This window comes from Rattus norvegicus, chromosome 1 (assembly GCF_021556685.1).
Source record: "Rattus norvegicus strain SHRSP/BbbUtx chromosome 1, alternate assembly SHRSP_T2T, whole genome shotgun sequence".
Taxonomy (NCBI): Eukaryota; Metazoa; Chordata; class Mammalia; order Rodentia; family Muridae; genus Rattus; species Rattus norvegicus.
In genome coordinates, this window is record NC_141534.1 from 102,150,068 (window position 1) to 102,163,542 (window position 13,475).

General features: G+C 47.3%; 1 protein-coding gene and 1 long non-coding RNA gene across 3 annotated transcripts; both read right to left on the minus strand.

The window, feature by feature from the left end:
- Positions 1-330: 330 nt before the first annotated feature.
- On the minus strand, positions 331-4,822 carry LOC148007337 (uncharacterized). 2 transcript variants are annotated; one of them, XR_015650725.1, is made up of 3 exons: positions 4,646-4,822; positions 1,801-1,885; positions 331-1,019 (listed from the first exon to the last, which is right to left on the minus strand). It is a non-coding gene; the product is annotated as an uncharacterized LOC148007337 (long non-coding RNA). The 2 variants fall into 2 exon arrangements; XR_015650729.1 differs by having other exon boundaries at positions 976-1,019; positions 1,793-1,885.
- Positions 4,823-4,923: 101 nt separating this feature from the next.
- Positions 4,924-13,258, minus strand: Pop4 (POP4 ribonuclease P/MRP subunit). Its single transcript, NM_001009642.1, has 7 exons — positions 13,094-13,258; positions 10,979-11,031; positions 9,443-9,669; positions 8,221-8,298; positions 8,009-8,070; positions 6,434-6,535; positions 4,924-5,415 (listed from the first exon to the last, which is right to left on the minus strand). The coding sequence occupies exons 1-7, from the start codon at positions 13,098-13,100 to the stop codon at positions 5,279-5,281; spliced, it is 666 nt and encodes a 221-aa protein (NP_001009642.1). The 5' UTR covers positions 13,101-13,258; the 3' UTR covers positions 4,924-5,278.
- Between the last annotated feature and the right edge of the window lie 217 nt (positions 13,259-13,475).

The following is a 13,475-nucleotide window of genomic DNA, read 5'->3' on the forward strand; positions in this document are numbered from 1 at the left end:
GTGTGGGAGGATGAGGGCAAGAGATGGGACTCTGAGGATACGAGCTGGGAGCAGTGGACACTTGAGTTCCTATGCAAGTTGACATTCAGTAGGCCTTCAAGAAAGGTTGGGTGGGGGGTGTGAACAAAAGAGAGGAAGTAAGGTATAATTGGGCCTTGTATCTGAGTTACAGAGACAATGAGACAACTTCCTGAGGTGGGTATGGGTGCACTTACGTGGTGAGGTCAAAGGGCAATGTTTTCACACCAACATTCAGCGAGCCTCTGCCAGGGTCAGGTTTGCTGGAGAAAACCGAGGATCCAGAAGGATCAAAGCATAGCCTTTGTTCTTACTGAGCTTTTAATCCAGTTGGGAGGAGGAAGATAATACGTGATTGACAATACGTGATTCTGTTAAGTCTTAGATGTGACCTAAAGTTCTGGCTGTGACCACACATGGAGGAACGTTGGGAGAGAAGTCCAAAGATGGGGTTGAAGGCAACCCAACATATATATACACATACATACATACATATATGTATATGTGTATGTATATATGTGTATATATACATACGTATACACACACACACATATATGTATATGTATGTGTGTATATATATATGTATATATATGTCTGGGCTATAAAGATCCATTGAAGGGATTTAGGGAGTGGCCAGGAAGATGGTGAAGGTTAGGAGAGTGGGGATAAAGAGGAGTTCCTGGGTGGGGAATGGTTATCCATGGTTACTCATATTCATCTCAAGGGAGATGAATGAGATAAATATGGAGATAGCCTTAGGCTTTGAGAGGACACATCGCTTGATTGGGCTTCTGAGTGGTGTCCTGGAGGCAGAAACAATGTAGTGTTCTACATCTCATCCCATCCCACTCAGCATCCCAACCAACCTGCACTATCCTAGTCCATCCCCCTGTGCCTGGTCCACAGTCCAAAGTCGTGGCCCTCTTTAAACTTCTGTTTTTTCATCCTTTTCTTCTTCCCAATTTCATCTCTTCCACACTCTTCCCCACCTGGAGCTCAGCCTGATGGAGCAAAAAGAGAAAGCATGTTTTCTGTAAATGCACACGAAGGCTGAAGCCTTCTGTGTTCCATCGTGGTGATTAGAAACCGTCTTTCTTCATTGAAATCTCCTGAGACCCAGAACAGTGAACCCTCAGGACCCATTCTGGATTTCCCGCTGCTCCAACACTTTCTCTTCTGTAGTCCATCTCTGTGCTTGCCTACTCAGCAATGGGTATCCTTCACAGCTTCTGAGAAATTACTATGAATGTTACTGACTAATTTTAATTTGTGTAGCACTGTTGTGAATGAGGTCTACTCAAGTCATCCATTAAAGACTATAATTGTCCATCCATTAAATGGACAATTCCAATATGGTTCTGCTAGAACCCCCTTCTATTAAATTAATATTACAGCTATTTAACAGATGCCTTAATGAGGCATTATACCTAAGAAATGAAAACTAGATTAAAGCCATTGTCCAGAATGCAAGCCTTTTATCATAGTTGATAAAATTTGGGAAGAATTTTCATGTTTATTCTTCAAACCTATGAGACTGGTCATCTGATGATCCTTTTCAGCCTCCAGAAAAATTCTAGCCCAAGAATTTATGGTCAAATCAGCCTTCAGGGTTGGAAGAGACTTAATGCTATCTGGAATGTACCATCCTTAAAAATTGGTGAGCGGAGGAAGCAGGCGGGGTGTTGTATTAACACACGGATATCTGGGTCTCACTCCTACAGCCTGACTGAGGAGGGCTGAGGTGCAGCCTGAGATCACTGCTGTAGACATGTACCTTCTTACCCTGGTGTGGGAATCCTAGAAGTCTAGTCTGGGAGGCCTTCATGTAGTCAAGTGGTCCCATTTGACAGATAGTAACTTGGAGACCCTGAAAGATATCAGGAATTGGTGAACTGATCAGAATGTTGTATCCGGCTCCATGGTTTAGAATTTGTGTAGAAGTTCCTGCTATTTCTTTCCCACCACTAGTGCGCTCAGGCATCTCTTATGGGTTTGAGATTGGTGGCCACATGTCTCCTTACCACTTCTGATTGGCTGGGAGAAGAGTAGGCAGACTTCTCAGGTCTTGCTTTGACTTTCCAGGTTCTTCATGATGGCTCTGAACCCGGGTGTGGTTAGATTCATCATAGCCCATATCTCTCCTAAGCCATCATGGCAGGGAGGGCATCGTGGAACAGGACACACCAGAGACAAGAATCAGATGCAAAGCATTCCATCCTCCTATCGTTCACACTGCATATTTTATCTTAGGACAAAAAGCTTAGCATGTAAGATGGGCAGAGTTGGCCCCTGAGGGGAGCTATTGGATACGATGAATCTAACCACACCCAGGTTTAGAACCATCAGAAACACAGCAAGGATGCCTGTGTTGTACAGTAAGCTCTCTTTTATTCTGTCCAGTCGCTGACCCTAGGGAATGAAACTTCTCATGTGTAGAGTGGATCTTCTATCTCACTTAATCCTCTCTGGAAAGCCCTCGAGACACACCAAGAAGCACACTTTTTAAAGCCCTTCTCAATCCAGTCAGGTTGACGTTAGCCACCCCACTACTCTACACATCTCCAGCCAGACTATCTGATGCCAGTGGAGCTAGGACAACTTTGGCTGTTACAGCTGCAGGACTCTGGTACTGTGGCTGCTGCCCTAAGTTAAAGCCCATAAAATTCAGGAAAACGGGGGCTTGGAGGTTAGCTGTTAGGTTGAGCTGGCTGGTGACCCAAGCATATGATACACCAAAGGAACCCCAGAGAACCCCAGGCCGTTGAGAATGGAGTCCAGGCTGGATGCTGACACCTTCCTGAGAGACAAACGGCAAGATGCTAATTCGATGGACCAGTATCATTATAGTGTATATCATTATATACACTAGCACTTCCCTTTCCTGAGGATAGACCATATGAAGAGTGGGAGGTGGCGCTGACCAGTCAGGAGGTGTTAGCAGAAACTAACTTTGACAGCAGTGAGCCCTTTTCAGGGTACCACCTGCTCTCCCACTGGCTTCAATCAGCACCCTCCCTGGCATCCACGTTTCTATAGTGCATGGTTTACTTCAACAGAGCTAGTTATCATTTCTACCATAGTCCTGCTTCTTGGAGACCAGGTCACAAGTGACAAGTACCATACCACCCTCCATGAAGCCCCGAGCTGTAGGGATCTGGCTAGCCATGCTCCATGTAGTACCAAGGGCAACTGCATCAGCATAGTGCTTGGGAAGATGTTGTGGACACTGGTCCCCTGGGAGGCGGGGTTAGTGATACAACAGCAGCACAACCTAGACAGGCAAAGTATGGAGACCGTGTGACAGGTGACACCACATTGGCTTCCCTGAGAACATCCTTAGCTAGTCAATGGAAACTTGAGTTGGAGCTGGCACCAGCAAGTTTTCTGGGACATAACTGTTTATGCAACACAGTGTGCCTTTTACATCCCAGAGGGGTGTGGATGAACAGATCTGCCCGGAAATTATATTACGCATGCAGTTTCATCCAGGTAGAACAGCAGTCACTGTTCACAGAAGACAGTGTTCCTTGGTAGACAGCCAGGTGAATAAGGAACATATACATCCTTTATTTAGTAGTCTTTCACCTTCCTGTGGGTGTCCTGCTGGGAAGTGCATGACCCCGGAGCCAGGCTCTCTGCTTCAGATCTCAGTCAAGACCTTGGGCAATGCTTACTTTCAGGGTGAGAGCCCACGTGTGCCCTCTACCAGGGGGGTAATGACTATTTGATAACAGGTGTCAGGTGGGCCTAGGGAGTGCCATGAGGAATAGAACCAGGGTCTGGATAGCTTCTGTGGTGTTTGGGGTGCTGTGTTAGTTAGGATTTCTGTAGCTGTGAAGATATACCATCCTAATAAGGAGAGTATTTAATTGGGGCCGGCTTAGAGTTTCAGGTTCAGTCTGTTACCATTATGGGAAGCATGGCAGCATCTAGGCAGCCATGGTGCTGGAGAAGCTTAGAGTTGTATGTCTTGATCTGGAGACTATTCCAGACTGTGCAGAGCTTGAGAACATGCATGGGACTTCAAAGCCCACCTCTCCAGCGTCACATTTCCTCCAACAAGGCCAGGCCTCCTAACAGTGCCACTCCCTATGGCCAAGCATTCACACACAGGAGTCTCTAACGAGGCCATACCTACTCAAACCACCACTGATTTCTGGGAGTAGGCATTGTTTTCCCCTCATATGAAAAATGACAGCCTCACTCATTTCTCTTCCACCCAGTGTGGTCTGAGTCAGAGCCATCCAGGAAGCGAGCCCACCAGCACCAGCACCTCCCTGATGAGAGGTTACATGTTGCCAGGAGAATTTCTGGGTTGGCAAGCAGATACTTGCTTCTTACAAGCAAGAGGCAAATGGTCCCTCTGAACCAGGATTCAGCTACAAGGGTTTCCCGATACCAGCATGGAGTGCTGGCCCTGGCCCGCAGTTCCAATGGGCCTGTGAATTAAGACCTCCTCTGGCATTACACACATGGACAAGTAACACTTTCAGCAGCAACACGGAACTGAGATGTGCAAAGGTCTCACTGCTGGAGAATCTGGCCTTCTTAGGTTAGACCAGAGATGTGGTTGGAGTACCCTGAGTCACAGGGATACAGCAAGAAGCTGGCTGATAGGTTTACCTACCTGTACCCAAACAGTGGTCAGCAGGTACTGACAGATCTGCCCTCTGCCCCATTCTGACTACTGCAGTCAAACGTGAGCCATCTAGCAGGCTCACCAAGCCTCTGTGTGAGAGCAGCAAAGTGTTGGCGGCTCAGAGTTTGGAGCTGAGATGACCTCCAGTCAGATCTAGGTTTCATACTGTGAAAGCAATCAGAGATGGGAGACGGCCATGGGGTGAGGGAGCCACACACAACCCCCTTCCCTTTCAACCCATAAGTACTGGAGTTTGAAGCCATTTATGCCTGTGGTCTGGTTTTATTATTACTTGAATAACTGACTTAGCTAGAATGTTCAGGATACACAGAGAGAAGTAGGAAAGACAGAACCTAAACGCCCTTTTCTTCAGATGAACTAAGGTTAATCCTGGTGTATTTCTGCTAGTCTTTCCTCCCTGTACAACTAAAGCTAACTTTAGTTAGCTAAAAATACAAATATCTACCCCTAGCTTTCTCTTGCGTTGTTCAATATTCTTCAGCCCCTGTTTTCCCTGGACTAGAGGCGGGCTACAGCCAGAGGTTCTTCAAGGAAAAGTGAACACTCAGGGTGTTTCCAGTTCTCAGGTGTCAGGGACATCTGTCTCCAGTGGCAAAGAGTTCATAGGTCAATTGTTCCCTTTGCTTTGAACTTCTTGGCAGACCGCTCACTTGCCCGAAGCTGGAATTTGCTTCCATAAATGTAGGAAATGAAGTCATCAATTTCTATGGTGAACACACAATTTTGCTTAGGGATAACTGAAGGGAAAAAAAGAGAAAAAAAATGGCATTCATTTTTATGTAGAATGTTATTCATACATACTTGTATTAAAGTGAGTGTGGTGGCACACACCTTTAACACCAGCTTTCAATAAAGCTAGGCAGCAGTAGATCTCTGAGTTCAAGGACAGCCTGGACTACACAGCGCGTTCCAAGCTAGACAAGGCTACACAGTGAGACTGTCTTTAAAAAAGTATATATATATAGGAATGAAGCGATCCAAACCAGACATACCAAGGAAGACATGGGCCATTTGATTCAGTCTAAATACAACTCAATGTCTAATTACAGGTTCTGAGGTGATTAACTCAACCCCCATGACTGAAGGCTCCCAGATCTGGTTTTGCACAGTTTGCTCTGGTTCTGTGCTCATGGGAAATTTCTATACCACTTCCTGAGACTTACAGTGCACACGGAAGAACATACAGGGGAATGGAAAAAGAATGAGGCAGGGTTCTGAGGCAACCCAGGGGCGGAGCACAGGATCAGCAGACAGGTCTTGGTTTTAATCTCCAGCATCAACAAATGAAGGGACAGACAAGTACAAACCCCTCCGTCTGTTGTTTGAGTATCTGGATATGTGGGTAAGGTCAGGTACAGAGATCTCAGAAGATCCAGGGTTCCTACTGGAGCATGTTAAAACTCCAGTGTCCCAGTAAGAGTGCAGCTCTCAGAACTCCAGGTACAGGCTGCTTTGGCTCCACCTGCCTTTCTTTTAGTTACTCATTTGAGAAGTGGTGGCCTTAGCAAGTAGAGATCTCAAACAAATCTGGTCCAACAAACAACCAAGCAGTTCTTCTGTTCTGTTCATGGACAGGCTGCTGCTGTCTGTGTTCACAGATGTCTCTTGGGAGAGCCACACAGACAGGCCTCTCCATCTGTAGTCCATATCATAGTAAGCACCTGCGACCTGTCTGACGCCACAGCCAAGTGAACCTGGGAACCTCAGGGAAGGGAGACAGAGCGGCATCTGACAGCCGGGGAACAAAGCACACACCTTTCAGGTGGTCTTCTTTGGTGATGATCTTGAAGACATGCTTGGTCTCCTGCAGAAGGATTCCCGTAACTCCCACATAGGAGGGGCACTTGGATTTCGTGACTGCAAAGGAGAAAGGCAACTGATGATAAGGATTGGGTGGTGCTGCCGGTCACTGCCAAGCCTCAGGAACAGGAGGGCGGGCTCTTCTAAGCTAAGGAAGAAAATGCCCAGAAGATAGTGGCCCTTGGGCAGTAACCAAGCTAGCAAGAATCGGGGCTTCCTAACCCCTTGTCCTGTGCTTCTCCATCTCTTGGCTACTCTTAAGTGTCCTTTAGTTTTGGGCAGGGTTCTGGAGCCAAGAAGTAACACACAGAACAAGTCCAGTGTAGCTGCTGTGTTGGAGCAAACGCCACTGGCAGAGCATCTGTCATTCACTTTTGAGCCCCCTGAAGTTTGCCTGGAATGTACTCCTATAGTGCTGCCCGGCAATGGGGTGAGCCACCTCATAGGCAGGTCCCTCCCTGCTTCCATGCAGCCAGCATTCACAGAAGAAACTATGTGCCCAGTGAGCTAGGTGGGTGCTGGGGCAGGACACCGAATGAGAGGGCTTGTATTCTGCCCCGTGGAACTGTCATGGGGGACGGTGCATAGTAAAGACATGGGCAGTTCTGCTTCTTGATACTGATAACGGATACGAGGAAAATAAGAACAGAATAATGAGGGTGGAGGAGGAAACTTTAGTGCTGGCAGACTCTCAGGAAGTGACATCAGGAAAGGGAACGAACCTGCAGAACCCCTTGGCTGAATGAAGGACCCAAGCAAAGACACCTGGTGTGCAGTCTACAAAGTGGCCAGACAAAGGACACTGAAGAATTCTACTCTGACTGGATGGGAAGCTGTCAGAACAGGCAAATGGCAGTCTGAAGTCTGACTACAGCCTTCATTCTGGGTGTTTAATCGTGTGGTATACATGGGAATAAAACAGTATGTGACCTGGGCAGGGCCTGGGGAGGCGAGGGAAAGCATTCACAGTAACTTGAAGGAGTGGGAGTCAGGTTAGATTTAGGAATAGGCGTGCTAATGAACTTGAGGTAGAGGATTAGGAAAGAGGTAATTTGTATGTACTTCCTAGGTTTCTAGCCTGAACAAGCTGTGCTATTACAGGAGATGAGGCAAATTGTCAGAGGCAGCTGACCTCGGGGGACTCTGTGTTGGCAGTTTGAGGTGCTTCCTGGATGTCTGTCTAGGTAGCTGTTGGGTGTCATGGGATGAAGGAGTCTGGCAATCATGGGCAAGGTCTGCACTGCCAGTGGCCCCTTGGAAACCATGATGAGAGGGAATCTGTACCCAAGAGAATGAGCTAGAGGCTAGATTCCAACAGTGTGAGCAGATGGCACAAACAGACCACTTAGTGTGTGTGTAACAAGGGCCTAGGATGTGTCAGGTCACAACCATCTCAGATCCTCACTGCTTGTGACTTGGAGACAGCTCAGGGATGGATGCTGAGTGACAGATGACACTGAACACTGTGACATGCTCTTCACTTACACCGAGTTAACAATCTCCAGACGACCACGTGCTGCCACACATTACCTGAAATAACAGCGCCATGAAGATCTGCCTTTAGGAGCTTGGCCTGAATCATCTGTGGCTGCCTAGGAGGTAAAGAGAACCCGCACAGAAGAGTAGGTAACAAAACAAACAGAATCGCAAACACCACAGCCCGCTGGCTTCTCACACAGCATCCCCAGCGCTCTCAAGGCTTGCCATCTACTTCCGTGGCAGGCTTCAGAAGTAGAACTCACGTGTCTGGCTTGAGCCCATTGCACAGGTCACGGATGTACTGTTTCCAGAGTTCATGTAGAGGGAGGAAGAGACTGTATCTGTCATAAGGTCAGAAACAGGTAGAAAGTCAGAGACAGAGCTGGGCTCCAGGCTGAGAATGAGCATGAGGAGCACTGGACACTGTGTGCAAGGCCAAGGCTCCCAAAGATCCAAGCATCTCCCCAAGACCCTACTTGAACCTTAACTTCTTCCCTGGTAAACCTTTCCAAGACTAAATATCTGTTCTCAAAAAGGGAAGTGGTGGTCCTTCGCCCAGATGCCTGTCTTCCTGGCTGGATATAGGTATGATGGTGGAGCCCCTGGCTAAGACCCCAAACGACATTTGAAGGCAGCAATGACCCATCAGCTATAATGACCGAGGTGCTGTTCACCACATTCCTTTCCCCAAGACAAACGAACAAATGATCATTAGTCTTGTTTAACCCACGCTTACGGGAAGTTAAACTTAACAGCCCTTGGGAGGTGCAATCCCTTCTGTAAGGTGACAGGACTGTTTAGGAGGCGAGGGTAGAGCCTGGAAGCTTTTCTCTGGGGGTGATTATCACATGTCTTGGTGCCCAGGGTTAGACAGTCAAGAACAATGGCTTAAATCTGAAACAAGCACTTCCTTTAGGGAATGCAGCAAGGCATATCCTTGGCAAAGTGACACTCTCATGCCATCTGGGACATGGGAAGCTATGTGGCTAGAAAGCATTATACAAAGCCAGTACACAGTGGCTGCACACACACAAACTCACAACGAAAGAAAGACATCCTCCCTCAAGACAGGTCTGAAATGAGTAGGCGGGCCCATTCCTTGGCAGTAACCTCTGAGTGGGTAATATTGTCCAGCTATATTCAAAGCTACAGGAAGTACACATTAAGGCATATCAGTTCCTCTTTTCTAGAAAGTTCAAAAACAAACAGCCTGTTGCCATGGGAAACAGACTCACTTATTAGTGAGGCTAGGACAGAAGCTCCATGATGAGAACCCTCAATCTCACCAATGCCTGCCTTTTAGAGGCCAAGCACAGGCACAAAGAAATTGGTAGGGGGAGACTGCCCCCTTGTGGCAGAAGGCAGAGAAGTACCTGAGCCTAAGTGGGCACAGATATCCAGTGAGCTCTAGGCTCTCCAGTCTACACCCGGACAAGGAAGACTAGGCACTGTTGGAAGGCAAGACCTTTAGGAAGGTGGGCATACCTCTGTTGCTCTGGTTTAATGTCAAAGAGCCGCAGCTCTCTCCTCTGTTTGGCAGAGAGGCCTTTGGATTTCTTCTTTGGCCTTGGCTTCGGCTTCAGGCGAGTGAAATATTCCAAGATCACAGCCTTGCGTTGCAGATGGCTCTCGCAGTCTTGTTGGCTCATGTGAGGTATGCTCTGCTTCAGGAAGGCCCGCACAAAGGCCTCAGCCCGCTGGGTTCCCAGCTCCTGCTCAGAGACATGGGGGTGTTGTTCACTGTTCTTCTGCCCAGACACCAGGGCCCTCATACCCTGTTCCAATGAGCCACTATCTTTGCTGATCTGTCTATCTATCCACTGAGGCTCACAAATCTCTTTTGCCAAGGGTTTGCTCCACACAGCTGCCAAGATGTAGAAGAAACACTCATATGGTACTTGTGACAGTGTCCCACACTGCAGCCAGTTCAAACACTGACTTCCTGTCCTGCTTCTTTGAGATTCCTCTACTGAGGATCCAAGCCCTATTGTGATTTAGTACTTCTCTAATCCTTGTAGGGAAGGAAGCCTGAGACATGGATGATACAGGTTATCCAATCAGTCATGACCAGCTTATAAGGGGAAGGGAGCGGGGGGTTGGTAGGGAAATGAGCCACTCCGGCACTAGGGGAAACTGGGGTTTCCAGGAAGGTCAAGTCCTTTGAGGAGGACAGTGGATATCAAAGTCCTCTTTTTTTGGTTCTTTTTTTCGGAGCTGGGGACCGAACCCAGGGCCTTACGCTTCCTAGGTAAGCGCTCTACCACTGAGCTAAATCCCTAGCCCCTCAAAGTCCTCTTTAATCACTTGTCCTCTGGAGTTGGAGCAGCAACAATGTATTCCTCACCGGGCAACATCAACTGAAACCCTGTTACCTAAGGACTGACCTCTTCCCTGAGTCATTTGCTGGGAAGTCTGGGTTAACTGCCAGCTTTAGGGTAATGTATGAATAGTGACTTCCACCCTCTCTATGCTAAAGCAAGGGAGTGAAAATATAGAATACATAACCTTCGAGGTGCCTGAAGCAGGGATAGCTCAACAATTCATCAACAAGTGACATGAGGACACTTCGGATCTTGTAACTAGGTGGCCTCTCTTTCATTGGGGATTAAAAACTGAAGGTCAACGGGCCTTTTGAAGTCTTGATTTCAAGGACATGTTCCCTTTAGGAGCCATAGGTGAAGCTTCTGCCCAAATGACAAAGCATCCGGAAACACCCAGACAAAACTCCTAACAGCGGCTTATGGAACGGGCTGAGCACTGCCCAGGATACTGGTTTCAGGTGGGCGAGGCTGTCATCCCTACAGAGAGGGGGATGACAGGAAATCAAGGAGTCCAAGTCCCTCAGAGCTGACTCTGGTAGCCTAAGGAAGGAGTCTGGCTCATGAAGACATCAGCACAAAAGGTTTTTATGGGGCCTAGTACACAGAATGGAAAGGAGAGGCGTAATCCATGGGAAAAGACAGTTACACCAGCCTTAGAAGATCCCGAGCCTCCTTTGCCGTCACCTCTGACAGACTGTACCTGCACATCGTGGTCCTTGGCTTCTTTATGAGAAAAGGCATGGTAGATCACAGCTGGGGGACGAAAGACAAAAACAAGGAGAAATGATTCTTCCTGTTAGGAACGAGTATAATAGCCAAGGCTTTTCCAACTAGGACAAGAACTACACTTACTCAGAGAAGATGATCCTTTTATTTTATGCTGCAGTGCTGGAGGACTAATGTGAGGGGAGTGTAATGTATGCTGAGCAGGTGCTTCACTGTGGACGTAGACCCCAGCCCTCTTACGTGTCTGCTTTGTATCCTAGGCTGGCCTCCAACCCACACCAGTCCTGTCTTAGGCTTCCAAGTGCTAGTAGCTGGGATTATACACATGTACCACCACACTGACCTTATAGTGGTACACATGTACCACACTACCCTTCCCTCTTGCCAACTTCATCCTAGAAATTCCCAGGATGTAGTTTTTTTAGAAAAGCACCCCTCAAAGCTTAATGTGTTTAAGAATCACTGAGATCTTATTAAAATTTAGGGTTTTGGTTCCTACTCGACTCTGCATGTTCAAAAAAATTCCTCAATGGGTCACATTTAGAGTTAATCTGATTTTAAACACCCAAGAGTTATAATTACGCTTGGGCAGTGGCTCAGTAAGTCTAGTAAGTCTAGACACTAAAAGTGAGGCGATCTTAATGCGTATGGTTGAAACACTACATTTTGCTGACTACGGAGAGGCTTGAAAGAGGTTTTTTCACACCTTAAAATCTATAATGTATCCTGACCAGATAAGATACAATAGTCTCTTTCCAAATTCTAAATACCATCTTCAGGATGCCAAAACCTCTTTTTTTTTTTTTGTTCTTTTTTTTTTTTTCGGAGCTGGGGACCGAACCCAGGGCCTTGCACTTCCTAGGCAAGCGCTCTACTACTGAGCTAAATCCCCAACCCCGCCAAAACCTCTTTAAACCTCCTGTTTCTCATTTGTTTGGAGGAAAGCATCATGGGGCTCATGACCAGAAAATGCAGTTCACACCATACTCCATACATTCCACTTCTGAGCTAAGTTTGGTGGCATCCCCATCCCTTGAGAGGTAGAGGCCAAGCTGGTTTTACACAGTGAGTTCCAGGCCAGCCAGGAGAACATAGCTGGCTGTATCCCAACAGCAACAGTAAGAAACAAACAAACAAACAAACAAAAATCCATCTCTGTTTCCCTGAGTACATGCTTGAGCAAGCAAACAAACCAAGGCACTTACAAGTTTTATATACAGCATCTAGTTCTCCCTTGAACAATGGATTGAGATTGTGCTTTTTTTGTTTATTGAGAGTGGAACCCCAGGGAGAACTTTGTTGTATTGACCCCAGATGCCTAGCATCAAAACTGAAAGTCTTTCTGCAACATGCAACAGGTAGGGGACACTCACTGCTGGTTGAGCAGTTGGTTGAGTGAGTGTGTGTGCATATATATGTGTGTGTGTATATATATATACACACATATATGTATGCATAATATGTATATATTAATGTCATTAATCTTTCTAAGCAATTTAAAACAGTAGTTACTCCTTGTTATGCACATAGTAAGGTTGTAGCTAAGACATGCTAAGAAACTTGCTCTCTGAGAAAAGGGCACGGACAGGGGTGTGAATCGCCCGATCAGAGGCTTAATCTTTACGGCATCCCCTCTCTACTCTAATACTGCTCCAGTGCTTAACTGCCCTTCTGGGTGCAGGTCTTTTCAGCTCAAATATCAACGCCTTAGGTGTGCGACACGGCCCCTCAGCAGTGTTTACAGGGGCAGGGGCAAGGGTGAAAAGCCAGAGAGTAGAGGGGAGCAGGCCCTAGACATAAGTTATATGGGAAGGTAGTGGCTAGGTCCCGTCAAGGACTTGGACCTACCTCTTCTAGTTCCCCTGAGAAGCCCTTGAGGAGGACACACACACACTCGATCCTGACGTCCATTCCTAGCTAAGAGACTGAGTCGGCCGATTCAGACTTGGGGCCTCGATTTGTGTACTGAGTCCATTCCCTGGAAGATGTCTTCTGACAAGTGTCCCTGACTCATTTCACAGACCAACTTCTGGTTCCGGTGCTCTATAGTCTCACCTCGGCCCCATTCCGCGCCTCTCATTCCACTTACCCTTCATTGTCGGCCAGCTTCCGGAGCGCTCTAATGATGTCTCCTCCAGGCCTCATGCATTCTTTTCCTTTCTTCGCTTTGTTCAGAGGTTTTTACCCCCACTTGGATGCTTTTTTGTTTAAGTTTAAGTTTCCACCTGAAAAAAATCCGATAAGCCCAAGAAACAATTTACAAACTGCACGGACTTGCTCCAGCCGGCGTCAATTTCGGATCAGGCGCCTCTCTGACGTCATCGGCGTGATGGCATCTATGTGCGTCTGTCTCTGGCAACACATGCGCCTTGGGGTTATCTCTGTGGCTTGAGGGAGGGGCGAGGTTTGCAGGTCTTCGCTGTGTCGTTCACTTTGCAACCGACTGTGCCGAGAGCGGTCGGGTCGAGGGT